Source organism: Orycteropus afer, unplaced genomic scaffold (assembly GCF_000298275.1).
Source record: "Orycteropus afer afer isolate SDZICR_OR568_19922 unplaced genomic scaffold, OryAfe1.0 scaffold00087, whole genome shotgun sequence".
NCBI classification, from domain to species: Eukaryota; Metazoa; Chordata; class Mammalia; order Tubulidentata; family Orycteropodidae; genus Orycteropus; species Orycteropus afer.
In genome coordinates, this window is record NW_006921674.1 from 6,868,817 (window position 1) to 6,884,481 (window position 15,665).

At 34.5% G+C, this 15,665-nt stretch overlaps 1 protein-coding gene across 1 annotated transcript in view; it reads right to left on the minus strand.

Annotated features, from left to right (window-relative positions):
- Positions 1-15,665, minus strand: part of USP45 (ubiquitin specific peptidase 45) — a 111,319-nt gene that overhangs the window by 50,441 nt on the left and 45,213 nt on the right. Inside the window, exons 6-8 of the mRNA XM_042781139.1 lie at positions 9,630-9,772; positions 8,230-8,325; positions 6,102-6,232 (exon numbers count right to left, since the gene is read on the minus strand). Of these exons, the coding sequence (XP_042637073.1) occupies positions 6,102-6,232; positions 8,230-8,325; positions 9,630-9,772 (370 nt within the window). The remainder of the gene's footprint in view (positions 1-6,101; positions 6,233-8,229; positions 8,326-9,629; positions 9,773-15,665) is intronic.

Genomic DNA, 15,665 nt, shown 5'->3' on the forward strand with positions numbered 1-15,665 from the left:
GTAAACATTCCTCCAAATCTCAAAAAAAATTAAAAAAAAAAAAAAAAAAAAAAAAACCTAACACATGCCCTAGCAATCCCAATCCTAGTTATCTATCCAGAAGAAGTGAAGGCAAGAATGCAACCAGAAACCTAAACAGAAACCTGTATACCAATGTTCACTGCAGCACTTTTCATAATAACCAAAAGGTAGAAACAACCAAAATGTTCATTGACAGATGAATGAATAAACAAAATATGATATATACACACAATGGAATATTACTCAACAATAAAAAGAAATGATGTCTTGATACATGCCACAACATAGATGAACCTTGAAAACACATTGTTGAGCAAAATGTCAGTCACAGAAGGACAAATACTGTATGATCTCACTTACATGAAATAAGCAAATATGTAGCTACCAAAGATAATTCATGGTTACCAGGGGTAAGAAGGAGGGGAAAAGGATGTTTTTCCCTTACAGGCACTGAGTTTATGTTTAACAGTGTGTGGTGTAGTAAATTACCTGGTATGGCTTTTCTAACCCTAAGTCTTTGTAAACTCCATGGTGGAATTTGCTGTGAGCAACTGAGGAGCTCCTGATTGTTAAAGTTATCCACGTGGGGTATTTCTGTTGTGAGTGGCACATAGTAATGTTCTGGGAAGTTCACTCTCTCTCAGGTGTTTAGAATTCTGATGTTATGATTGATTAGTTTGGCCACTCTGCCAGGCTCAAAAGGAGCCCTCCTAGAGGCAGAAGAAGTCTCTCTCTGACTACTGGCTAAGAAAGACATATTGCTGAGAGAAACGTGCTCCTCAGAGACACGCGCTGCTGAGAAAGGGACACAGAGAGATATGTACTGCTAGAAAGAGACACCGAGAGACACACACTGCTGGGAGAGAGACTGAAAGAGACTGTTGGCTGAGAGATGGCGGTCTGAGAGAGACTGAGTGTAGTTCCTGAACTTGAATTGTAGCCTGGTGCTCCCTAATAAACTCCATAATCTGTGAGTTCTGTGTGGCCACTGCAGCAAATTACCAAAGAAGTGGTGGGTGTTGGGAGAGGAACAGTTAGTGCAAGGGCTGGAGGAAGGCAGCATGACTGGCCCTGCAGGAATAGGCCTTGGGCTATTGATAGCGATTCTGTCTTCCTCTTGTGTGGTTAGAGGAGGTCAGAAGATGTGGCCTCCCTGCCCCTTTGGCACAGTGGTAGAATAATTTGGAAAAGGATAGTGAGAATGGGTGCACAACTTGAAGAATGTAATCAATGTCACTGAATTGTACGTGTAGAAATTGTGAAGACTGTATGTTTTGTTGTGTATATTTTCACCACAATTTTTTTTAAAATCTGCTTTTTTGAAGACAATGTAGTTGAATATGTTTATAACTCAGTATTGAAATTTTTTAAGACAAAACATACAAACCATACAAAGATCGAAACTCTGGCAATAGTACATCCATAGATAATTCACAAGTGAGAAAAAAGGAATGGCCAAACAAAACACGAAAAGAAGGAATTATAATCTTTTAAAAAATGATAAAACAGAGGATTCTATCAATGAAAAATAAGTGTTGGTAAGGAATTCTCATACACTGCTGATGAGAGTATAAATGAGAAAAACCACTTTGGAGGAAAACTGGGAAATTTCTAGTCAAACTAAAAGTACTCAGACCCTGATCCAGCAACTCTGCTTCTAAATTCTCATATGTTCATGCAACAAGACATTTCAATGATGTGTCCACCCCAGAACAATGGATGTTACTACTGTATGCAGTTTCCAACTCAGAGTAACCCCATGTGACAGTAGAACTGCCTCAGAGGAGAACTTGGCTGTAATCTTTACAGAAGCAGATCTCCAGGTCTTTCTTCTGGGGAGTCTTTGGGTGGATTTGAACTGCCAATTTTCAGTTAGCAGCTGAGAAGCTGAGCATTTAACCTCTTGCACCACCAGGACTCCTTGTAGAACAATGGATAAACTGTGATATATTTATTCAATGCTTTATACTGTAGCTTATAGACTAGGTTTTATCTTAAGGGAAATAATCAAGCAAGGCTGTAGAGCAGATATACCATTACTTACCATTAATTTTGAAAACTTAATATTAATTATAGCTTATATTTATCAACTGAGTACTATGTACCAAGCAATGTGTTAAATGTTTATCATATATATCTCATTTAATCTTCACAAGAACCTATGAAGTTCTATTATTAATTAATCTCATTTTAAAGATTAGGAAAAGTAAGGCTTAGAAAAGTTAGTTAACTTATCCAAGATCACAGAGCTAGGTTTCCATTTCTCTTTGTCCTCACCAGCACTTATTTTTCATTGATGGAATGTCCTGTTACATTATTTTTTAAAATTACAGTTCTTTCTTTTCATGTTTTATTTAGTCATTCAGGTTTTCTCACTTGTGAACTGTCTACAGATATACCATTGGCAGAAATTTCAATCTTTTCTTTGTATGGTTTGTATTTTTTTGTCTTAAAAATTCCAATTCTGAGATCAATAGTGAACAGATTAATTCAAATTATTATATATTCATAAAATTCAATACTATGCTATTCTTTGTATGTAATTCTGTATTTTTTTGACAGGGAAAGAAGTCCTCAACGTATTGTAAAGTGAAAAACATAGGTAATAAAATAGTTTTTATAAATAAAGTGAGGATAAAAAAATATGACAGGATATACAGCAACGTGTTAACCGTTCTAGGTTGTATAATGCAATGGTTTTCAAATACATACACAATTTCTTCAACATTTCTCTCTTCCAAAGGTGAGCTCTAATTCCTCTCCCCTTGAATGTAGACTAGACTTACTGAATAACTTTTACAAATAAAATATTTTGTGAAGATAGAAATATTTTATAAAGGAAGAATCTCTGGGTGGTATAAGCAGTCAGTGTGAGTGATGGCTAATCAAAAGGTTGGTGGCTCAAGTTCACACAGAAGTGCCTTGGAAGAAAAGTCTGGTGATTTACTTCTGAAAAATAAGCCATGAAACACCCTATGGCACACAGTTCTACTCTGACACACATGAGGTCACCATAGTCAGAACAGATTCAATACCAACCAGGGTTTTTTTGATTTATAGTATACTGTATGACAGCAGTGAGTTTGATTTTGGTTTGGTTGGTCTTTACGGTACACAAAACACCACAGAATATCATAAAATTAGGCTTAAATGCCTTTGAATAATACTGTTTATCATACATTTTGTCAAGTTGATTACCTTCCCTTGTAGACAAAACCCAAAGAGAGCTCAGTACTTCAATCTTATTAGCAATAAAGGAGTAAAGGAAGCAAAAGATGTGTATAAAGAGGAAAGGGAACAAAGTCACTCTATAGCATCTCTGAACCTTTTTTTAAAAAATGCACATAAAAATTGGTGAAATCTTAATATGATCTATACCAAAGTTGATGATATTGTATTAATGTTAATTTCCTAATTTTGACAATGTATATAGTGATGTCAGATATGATCATTGGGGGAAGCTGAGTAAAAGGTACATGGGAATTCTTTGTACTATTTTTTGAGTTTTGCAATTTTTTTTGAGTCTTAATACTATTTCAGATTACAAAGTATTTTTGTTTTTTTTTCCCAAAAGGTCAGAAGGAAATTGAAGCACCTGTCCCCAAACAACATTCATCAAAGGTGGTCTGATAATTACCATTATAATAGAAACTTCAAGAAACTGGTTCTATTTTCAAGTCAATCAATATATGCATAACAATACACATAACAACATGGATGAATCTCAAAGTAATTCTACCAAATGAAAGAAGAGAGAGAAAAAAATAGTACTTATAGTATGATTCATTTACATAGAAAATGAAAACTGATCTATAGTGACAAAAAACAGGTTTCACTGGTAACCGGAGGGTAAGTGGTCCAGAGGGAGGGGCCAAAAGAAACTTGAGGGTGATAGATATATAATGAATGTGGCTATGTATATACATATGCCAAAACTCATCTATCAGTACACTTGAAATATGTGTAACTCACAGGAATGAGAACATCCATCAATACTAATTTACTAAATCAATATGCCAAAGAAGAAAAAAACATATTTCAACAGATACAAAAAAGCATTTGACAAAATCCAACACTCATTCTTGGTAAGATCTCTCAGAACATTAGTAATAAACGATAATTTCTTCGATGCGATAGGAAGGAGTCTATTTAAAAAAAAAAAGTCTATAGTAATCATCACACTTAAGTGTGAAAGAAAGGCTGAATGCTCTTCCCCTGTCAGAAATAAGGCAAGAACGCCAACTTCACCACTCCAACATTACACTGGAGGTCCTCACCAGTGACAAAAGGTAAGAAAAAGATATAAAGGACAGAGATTAGAAAAGAAGAAATAAAAAGGTCTTTATTCACCAATAACATTATTGTCTACATTGTTGTTGTTGTTAAGTGCCGTCGAGTCGTTTCCGACTCATAGCGACCCCATGCACAGCAGAACGAAACACTGCCCGATCCCGCACCAGCCCCACAATCCCTGCTATACTCGAGCCCATCATCGCAGCCACCGTGTCAATCCATCTCGTTGAAGGCCTCCCCCTCTTTCGTCGACCCTCCACCTTACCAAGCATGACATCCTTCTCCAGGGAATGGTCCCTTCTTACAACATGACCAAAATAGGTGAGACGAAGTCTGGCCATTCTTGCTTCCAAGGAGCATTCTGGCTGCACTTCCTCCAGGACAGATCTGTTAGTTCTTTTAGCAGTCCATGGTACTTTCAGCATTCTTCGCCAGCACCACAACTCAAAAGCATCAACTCTTCTTCGGTCTTCCCTATTCATTGTCCAGCTCTCACATGCATACAAGGTGATTGGAAATATCATGGCTTGTGTCAGGCGCACCTTAGTCCTCAAGGAGATATCCTTGCTCCTCAGCACTTGAAACAGTTCCTTCGCAGTTGACTTTCCCAATGCTACACGTCGTCTAATGTCCTGACTGCTGCTTCCGTTGGCATCGATTGTAGAACCAAGCAATGTGAATTCCTTGACAACCTCAATCTTCTCTCCATTGATTGTGATGCTGCTCATTGGTCCAGTTGTGAGGATTTTTGTTTTCTTTATGTTGAGATGTAATCCATACTGCAGACTGTATTCTTCAACCTTCATCAGTAGGTGCCTTAAGTCATCCTCACTTTCAGCAAGCAAAGTTGTATCGTCTGCATATCTCAGGTTGTTAATGATTCTTCCTCCAATCCTGATACCACGTTTTTCTTCATATAGTCCAGCTTCTCGGATTATTTGCTCAGCATATAGATTGAATAAGTGTGGAGAAAGAATACAACCCTGACGCACTCCCTTCTTGATTTTAAACCATGTAGTGTCCCCTTGTTCTGTTCGAACGACAGCCTCCTGGTCAAGGTACAGATTCCTCATGAGTACAATCAAGTGCTCAGGGATTCCCATTCTTCTCAATGTTATCCATAATTTGTCATGATCCACACAATCAAATGCCTTTGCATAGTCAATAAAACACAAGTAAACCTCTTTCTGGTATTCTTTGCCTTGAGCCAAGATCCATCTGACAACAGCTATGATATCCCTTGTTCCACATCCTCTTCTGAATCCGGCTTGAACCTCTGGAAGTTCTCTGTCAATATACTGCTGCAAACGTTTCTGAATTATCTTCAGTAATATCTTACTTGCATGTGATATTAGTGATATTGTTCTATAATTTCTACATACAAAACCAAAAGAAATCTACATAAAGCTACTAGAACTAGCAAGGAAGTTGAACAAGGTAGCAAGAAATAAGATCATCATACAAAAAAATCATACCAACAAACAACTGCAAACTGACATTTAAAAAAATGTTCTAATTATAATAAATAGAATTTAAAAATCATGAAATTCTTAGGAATAAATCTAAAAATTAAGTGCAGGATTTGTATGCTGAAAACTATAAAATACTAATGAGTAATAAATACATTGGTGCTCTGATGATACAGTGCCTAAGGCATGTGACTGCTAACCAGAAGGTTGGCGGTTCAAACCCACCAGCCACTCCACAGAAGATAGACTGGACAATCTGCTTCCGTAAAGATTTTTTGTAACTAATGATTATTTATATTAAAAGTTAAATGCACCCACTTCTGACAAAGCTGATTAAAAAGAACTTTAGGAGAAAGCGGTCCTCTTTCAGACTCCTTCATGCTATGAAGAAACAGGAACAAGGCTGAGGTCAGTGGCCCAGGACTTGAAAGCTCCACTGTTAATGGATCCTTTAAAAACATGATCAACTATATGTTAGAAATATTAACATATCATTTAAAAAATCAAAGAATTATACTTTGTTTAAATGACAGCAACTAAATTGCCTCAAATGTATTAAAAATCTTTATTCTATAATATATAAAATTAATATATTACAAAAATAGGAAATAGAAGATTAAATGTCTTACTTGAAAAAAACACATATTTTCATATCCTCCACTCTTTATTTATAAAACTATTAGCTTAAGAGTGAAATCATCAGTCTTTAATTATATTTAACTGACCTTAATGTACTCTCACACAAAAAATTATTCATCTACCTGTATTTACAGATCTTCATAAATAATCATAAATTATATTAAGTAGGAAAAATCTCCACCTTTAATTTCTCCAAGTATTTTATTAATAAGGAACAAGAAATTATTTAAGATTACTATATTGTGATAAGCATCTTTAAAACTCTTTTCAATTATTTTCAAAGTTATACCCAAACTCTGTTTTCCTTTAACGTGTGTACATACACATACACACGGCAAAATTTCTAACTAAGATCATTATTACTAGTGTCAATGCCTTCCAGCCAAAGACCACCAGGAACACACCCATAGTTGAACAAACAGAATTTACTCATCATTGAAAAGAGAGAAAACACACACCAGGGGGAATCATGGGGTGTCTCAGTCAGAGGGTGTTAAAAAGAATCTCTTACAGGATTTGGGTTTTGATTGGGTGATTTGTAGGAGGGTCTAAAGAAGCAGAGGTTCTCTCTAGATCGGATGCTAACAGAAAGTGGGAGCAATTCTGTGAATGGGCATCTCAATAAATCTTACCTTTGTGAGGGATAAAGCTAAAATTGGTTAAGAAGTAAACTGGTCTGATGATAATAATTGGACATGGACAGTGGTGATAGCTGCACAACATGATGAATGCAATTAATTTCACTGAATTGTATGTGTAAAAAGTGTTCAAATGACAAATGTTTTGTGTATGTATGTGTGTATATAATATACATCCATATATAATACATATATATATATACACACACACACACACACACAAGGAGGGGTCGCTATGAGTCAGGGCCAACTCAACGGCACATAACAACAACAACAACAACAACATATACACACACACACATATCCCACAACTAAAAAAGAGAAGCAATAGTCACTCATTCTGGCAGAGAGAGCGGTATCTAGGATTTTGTGAGTGGCAAAGTAACCTCGTTTTTTATCTATGTTTACACAAAATTATGATGTAGCCTCGTCTCATTTTATCATAGTCTCTGAGTAACCTAGCAGGAGGCTAGTGTTCTGAAATTGTTTATGGTTCATACAATAAAATAGCCTAGCTGTGTCAGCTCTGGTGGTGTATAGTACCTAAGGCATATGACTGCTAACCAGAAGGCTGGCAGTTCAAATCTACTAGCCACTCCTCAGAAGGACGATGGAGCATTCTACTTCCATAGTGATACTGCCTCGTAAACCCAAGGAGGGGTCACTAAGAGTCAAAATCGACTCGACGGCATATTACAACAACAGCTGAGCCAGAGTAGTTTTTGACTGTCAGGAGCTACTCCCCCCGCCCCGTTCTCACTGCTTAAAAATCCATCATTGGACTAGGCTCTCAAAAACCTTTACTTGCTCATTACTAAAATGAAATCTACCTTTAAGGAACAAAAATGCTATATTTCAAGCAACTTCATCAGTAACTATAAAACAGGGACCTAAATCTTTTGTTCAACATAAGTCAAACTTCATTTGTGTTTTCTAGTATGTTTGTTTACATCAATATTTTTGTATTCTTTGATCCTTGATATGCTTGAACTATATCTTAAAGCTATGTTTTTCAAAGTACTAAATTTGATCGTTAATTTTCACAAATGCTTTTGAATTCTTATTTTTTAAAACTCCTCTACCATTCCCAGTTGATGGTTCAGAGAAATGGGAACAGCAGTGGTCCATCTGAAAAGAGGCATTGTCTAGTGGTTATACATCATACTCACCAGCTGAGAATCTGAAGAAGGAAATATTTTTACTTTTGTACCATTTTCTTTGATCTCATTCATCAGTTCAGTAAGAATGTAAGTCTGTGCTAAGTTCTAAAAGAAAACAAAAAAGGAAAGTTTTCTGATTTGATTATAACATGCCTCTGATTTTATGCAATAAAAATCAAAGTTTCAAATTTCATTTAGCAGGTAAAAATGTCTATTTCACAAAAACCTTAAAATTTTATAATTAAACATATTTTACACAAAATGACAGACCTATAATGTCAACAGTAAGACCAGGGAGGTACACACTCATTAGAACAATCAACTATACAAGATCAGAAGGGCAGAAGTTGCCCAGGAATAAGGCTCAAAAGGCAGGAACAGATAAGAAAGAAGGACAAAGGGAAACTGTAAACACAGGGAGGAAGTGGGAAGAGTGCTGTTACTTTGTTGGGACTGCAATCAGTGTCAAGTAACAAAATGTGTATATTATTGCTGAACACAAAACCAACATGCTCTGTAAACTTTCATCCAAATCACACACACACAAAAAAATTTTTAAATATATTTTACATGTGGTAAATGTCACTATTACTGGTAAAACCATGATAAAACATAGAGAAGACCTTTACGAAGCACCATGGGAAAATAAGATGGATGGCTAAAGATAGTGTAAAACAAATGAAAAAGAAAATAGAGAAATTTCTAGAAGAACATATAGCATTCATTTGACAGTCTACAGGTGTGCCAATAAACATAAATAGGAAGACAAAAATGGTACAGTCATCTTGAAGATGTTAAAATCCTTCAGTCTATAGCAGTGATTCTCAGCACATAGTTTTAGATCAGACTCATCTATGGCTGTATACAAAAACAAAAATCAAAAGGTCTGAACCCCAACTTCCTGAACCTGAACCTTTTGACACTGAAACCTGAGAGCTTTATTACTATTTGTTTTATAGGTTCCACATAAAATTCTTATAAACTCCAAAAGCTGATCTCCAAAGGTTGTTTCTCATAAATCAGCAGGAGTCACTGAAAGCAGAGCTGGACTGACATCATCATGAGAGACAGAGGAGACAGCATTCATTCCCTTAAGCAAGAAAACTACTAAAAAATTACTGTATTAGATAAAATTGTCAAATTGCTTTCATATTTATAGTAATACATTAGATGCTGTAAGCGCAATAAGAATTTAATAACTGGGTAATGGCATGATTCCCGGTATAAAGTCTGCAAAATTCTAAAAAAGTATATTCTTCTACCTGTTGAGACACTTTTTATCTAAACTCATTTTCATTGATAATTAAGTGTCTTTTGGTTAGAAGGACTAAGAGCTATGAAATACTGATAAACTATAAATTAATTAAAATATCCTTTTTAAATTTTACAAAGCTTTTCAATGCTCTTACCTGCATGACTGCATTGAAAAAGCATGTATTTCCTAAATTCATAATTCCCTTCACAGATATTACATTGCTGCCTTTTCTTCCCTTCCTTATTTCACCTGTTTCACATTTTTCTTCACAAACTTTTATGATTCTTGAAAATGTATCTGTAAGTTAAGAAATCACAGGTGACATGAGATATAAAATTAAATACACATCATTTGACATAATTTAAATACATTACTTTAAATGAAAAAACATTTCCCCCTTTAATCAGAACAAGAATACAAACCAAATAAATGTCTTCGGTTTTATATGTTATTGGTAAAGCAATTAATTCTAATTCATTTTAATATACTAATCCATACCTCACACCATTACAAAATAAATTCTAGATGAATTTATAAATTAAATATAAATGAGTTAAGTCACAAAACAAGTAGAAAAGACCCAGATCTTAACTTCTAAATACCATTCTCCATTAAAAGGAATGAAGATTCCTTGAAGAAAAGGATGACTGTAAGTCTGGGGCAGTGGAAGTACAAATGAGTCATAATATTTTTCTTGTGCCAGAGAATACAGAAGTACTCAAAATAAGTGATACAAGTAGGTCAAAATACACAGAAGCACCTTGCACAGGTTCCCACTGTCCCAATCTGAGACAATTTGACCATCCATATAAGTAAGGACAGTAATAGATTATTATTTACTAAACAAAATGAGAATGAATCTGTATTGATAATAAATAGATAAGCAAATGAGGAAGAAAGAAAATTCAAATTGAAGAACATTCTATAAAATGCCTCCTCACCTGTGTTCTTCAAAAAATGGCATGAAAGACAAATAAAGGATGAGGAACTATTACAGGAGATCACAGGAGACTAGAGATATGAGGAGTCCCGGGCCAATGCAAATGGTTAACACACTCAGCTGCTAGCTAAAGGGTTGAAGGTTTGAGTCCACCCAGAGGCACCTCGGAAGAAAGGCCTGACGATCTACTTCCGAAAAATCAGCCACTGAAAACCCTATCCAGGAGAGTTTTCCTCTGACATACATGGGGTAGCCATGAGTCAGAAGTGAACTGCAGCTGGTAAGGAGATACCACAACTGAATGTGATTATTAACTAATAACACATAGTGCCTTGCCTTAATAACTTTTAAATCTTTGGCTATTCCATCTCTCCAATTAGCTTCATGGAGATCAGGTAAAGCACTTCCACAGGAATGGGATGTTGGGGAGAATATACATAGTAAAAATTCAATACCAAACAAACAAACAAAAAAACCAACAACCTGCAAGAGTAAATAGCATGTTCAATGAATTTTTTTCTGATGAATTCTTAAGATGAAATAAATTTTATTAACAATCATTTACCACAAAAATATTATCCCAAAGAGGAAGGCCTAAACTTGAAGCCAGGTATTGAGAACAGAGGTCCAGCAGCTGTGCCTTCTACATCATTCTTAGCCCACTCAAACCAAAAACCAAACTCACTGCCATTAAGTCGAATCCAACTCATAACAACCCCCAGGTTTCCAAGGCCATAAATCTTTGTGAAAGCAGAGTGTTTCATCGTTCTGCCATGGAGTGGCTGGTGGGTTTGAACCACCAACCTTTTGGTTAGCAGCCAAATGCCTTAACCACTACATCACCAGAGTTCCATTCTTGGCCCACTAGACTATTTAATTTAGTATTTATTTCCTTAACAAGGAAAGCTGGAGAGGATTTCAATAATTTTTCCAAGCTCAAATTTTCTAGATAATTTAGAACTATTACATGAGGAGAGTGGCAACCACAGCAAGATTATATAATTTGCCATGAGAAATAATGAGAGCCAGATTTCAAATTTATACAATCTTGTTCTAGAATCCCACCTAATGGCCAGTTCCAAATAATTGTCACTCTTGGGCTCATTCTGTGAAGTGAAGATATTATCTATCTCATAGGGTTCCCATAAGGATTAAATCAGCTAATGTTCATAAAATGCCTGGTGCTCAACAGCCCTGAGTTGTTATTGTTCTGTGTCATCAAGCCTACTCCGACTCACAGCAACACTACAGAACAGATAAAACTGCCCCACAGGGTTTTCTAGGTTGTAATCTTTGCAGGAGTCGATTGCCAGGTCTTTTCTCCCATGGAGTGCTGGTAGGTTTGAACCACTGACCTTTCAGTTAGCAGCCGAGAGTGCTTAACCATTGTGCCAGCAAGGCTCCCCAAAATTATTACTTTGTGTCAAAATCAGTCCTTTATGTCCATTGCTTATTTGCTCTCATTATTTTTCTTTATTCATTTCCCCCATATTCTGAATATTGTTTTCTCAAGTTTATCCCTTATTTCTAATTGGATTTTCTGAACTGCTTATATGTGTTTTACCTTTTGTATTGGTTTTATGGTTTTCATAATTTCTTGCCTTTTCTTTTTAACATGTGAAAACAGCTCATTGACAAAATATAACTGGTGGTTTCTAAGATGATTCTTTCATTAAGCAAACCTACTGCAAGGAAAAAACTTTCTTCCAGGTCCTAACAACTTTTCTCCTATCCCGTTATGCAATATTTTTTCATAAACCGTATGACTTGCTTTTTCTCCCTTTATTCCTATTTGTTTAATCTTTAAATGTTATTTATTGGTTGTTACCAGATGTCTGTTGTTACCCAGATATTGAGGAGTTATTTTTAAACCTCAACCTCAGAAACTGGAGTTAATGCAGAAAGGTACTAATAAGGGAGGTCTCTTTTCCTGTTCGCCAGATGTAAAACATGTGGTAAAAATAAACCCATACTAGAGACTGGAGGCAAAGGCCAGTACCATCAATGAAGCAGGTCACGGAAGTACAGAAGCCAGGCATGGAGAAGAAAAGAAGGGGTAAGAGGCCCGACGGTATTCAAACCTGCAAGTGAATGTAAACGCAAAAGAAAACAAGCCAGCCGGTGTTTAAGGAGCACTACACAAACAAGAGAAAGCTGACATGGATCCTGGCTGGGTTTACAATGAAAGCAATCTGCCTCTTAACTATATCTAAGATTCCAACTAGAGCCTAGAATAGGAAGGTTTCAGGCTCTCATTCAGGCTGATGACAGTACATAGCTTCATAGTGATTTTTAAGAGATTTAAGATGAAAGAGATGAACCCTAGCGTAAGTCTGTCTTCTCAGATAAGGCTGTTACTCTGATTACTTTTTTACGTTTACAAAACTCAGTCTCCAACAGGTTAAATGATTTGCCTGTGACTAATCTTGTGATTATAAATCCATTATCGTTTCACCACCTAAATTCTCTTCAGTGATTTGTGTACAATGAGAAGAATTATAATAATGGGGCAAGATTCTTATAGATTTGGGTATATTCAACCCCAAACAAATATGACTCCTCAAAAAAAAGTACTTCCTCAACATTTCTAATAAATGTTGCCATAATATTTTTAGTAAGAGAAAAATATCTTCAATTTGCTTCAAAATAATTCAACAGGAGTTAAAAAAAATATGTAAAAATAACAGTAAAAACATTGGCCATGAATTGATAAATATTTAACATTGATAAATGTTTAAATGTTTAATGAATTGATAAATGTTAAGACAAATGTTTAATATAGCCAATGTAAATGTTTAATTGATAAATGTTTAGTGATGCATATATGAAGATCCACTTTTCCTATTCTTTCTACATTTGCATATGTTTGTAGTGTTCTAAAATAAAATTTTTTTAATTAAAAAAAAAAGATGAAAATAGATAGTTGGGGAAACACATAAACTATATAATTTATATTAACTACATATAAATAGATACACATCATTCATTTAGGAAAACAGTTCCAGAAATAAATTATAATCTTGCAAGGACAAACAACATTTTTTAAACTGTGATATGCCAATAATGCATGTATCTGTGTACGATATTTATCCATCAGTTTCCAAAACATCTGGGAAAGCATCCTAAAGTAAACAATGTTCACAAGACCATCTGGACAAAACTGTAGGCAAAAAAAAAAAAAAAGAATAAACATATGGAAAAACAGATTTTCCCCTTCCCTTCAGCAGTAAGGGATAACAAATGTTGAACCTAGATATATCCACGCTTCACTGTGTGATGCTTTTCAGCACCACCTGGCTCTTCATGCTTAGCCACCAAATATGGACAGCACTGCCAGAAAGAACATGTCCACAGGGCAATGCCAATAAAAAATCTTTCATTTCATGGTTAAATAGCCACTTCACACAAGTGCCAAGGGTCTGTTTGTTGACTTTTACATACATACAAATCTGTGAGAAAATATTCAAAATTAATTATGCTATTAGACTTGAATATTAAACAAATTAGATAATTTAACTAGAAAACAGAATGACATTTTTAAAGAGTTACTTAAGTGCGTATTATTTAAGTGCAAGTTTTTTTACTTTACTAATACCACATTTATAAAACATAGTAATCCAAACTCAATGGATTTATCAAATGTCCATTGTGTGCTATCAATTATTTATAGTTAATGCTTTTAATTTATGACCAGAACATAAAGAATTAATATACAGTGAACATCAGAGATGCTAAGCTTTAAATTTAGGACAACATAATATGTTAGTAAAATTTTCAGAAACTAAGTTCAAAAAATTTGCTCACTAAGCAAAAAACTACCATCACCTAAGAGTTCAAAACTTTAGTTTAAAACAGGGGTACCTGAAGCAGTATGTTAATTACTTGATATAAAAGTATGCGTATGTGTTTTAATAAAAAAAGCAATTATTGCTTCTAATGAAGAATGATTACTGATCATTTTGTTTTCAGGAACAACAAAGGTTTCTCAATACAGCACTACAAAGATTTCAGACCATGTTCACTTGAAGAATTCTCCTCTTCATCTATAAACATAAAAACAAATGCACTAACTAAACTTCAAGATGTTTTATAGTATGGCATATAAAATTACAAGGCTGTTATAGCAATAACAACATAAACTATACAAATTTTGATTATCATTCATTTGTTTTTTTTCTCAAGTTTTACCCTCACAAATGAAAAACACAGTAACATGGAATCTCAGGGTTAGAAAGTTATTAAAATGGATTTAATCTACCACTTTATTTATCACCTCTATGATACCAACACTGTCATCAGATATTACATTTACATACCAAAATAATATGGACCCCAGAATGCAAAGAACATTGAGATAAAACTTCAAGATAATGTAGATAAAATTTTTAAAGCTCTTTTATATCTCTATACTTTACCTTTAAATCTATAATCTGAACATTCAAATAGGAGCTGGTCAACTAAGTAGGCCTGATAGGTATTCATATACCTCAGGTCTTGTAATACAGAAAACTAGCTGAATCACCAACAAATAAATTTTTTTTCATTTCCATTTCAACAACTTTGCTAAGAAAATCTACAAATAATGTTAAGTACCTCAACTTTTTCCATCATGAAATTATTTCAACACTTAAAAACTCTACAAGTATCTTTTTTTTTTTTAACTTTTATTGCAGTAAAAACATATATAATAAAGACATTCACCAACATAACAACTTCCACATTTACAGCTCAGGGACAATGATGACATTTTTCATGTTATGTCACCATTACAGAAGTATTTTTTTAAACAAAGTTTAAGGATATTAAAATATAATAGTTAAAGAGAAATCTTAAATTTTAAGTTTTTAATAAGAATTTTGAATAAATATGTTTATAATCTTGGAATGCAAGAAGATTTACAAAGCATGACCCCAAAGGATAAAAACCACCATAGAAATGATTGGTAGATATGGCAACAAAAACATTAAAACATAAAAAAAAGTTAATATAAAAAATGGACGCTCAACTATAAACTTTGTATAATTTTTCTGAAGGGCAGATTAACATTAGTAATCAAAACACATTTAAGATATGTTTACCAAGAAGTTCCAGAAAATTTAAACTACATAATAAAAGAACAAGCAGAGAGAAATTCAACTTTGTTTATCAATGGAAGAAAATTGAAAACAACCAAGAGTGGATTTGTTGCCAGGTAATACTACACTAGGTGCTCTGGTAGCATAGTGCCTAAGGTCTTTGACTGCTAACCAG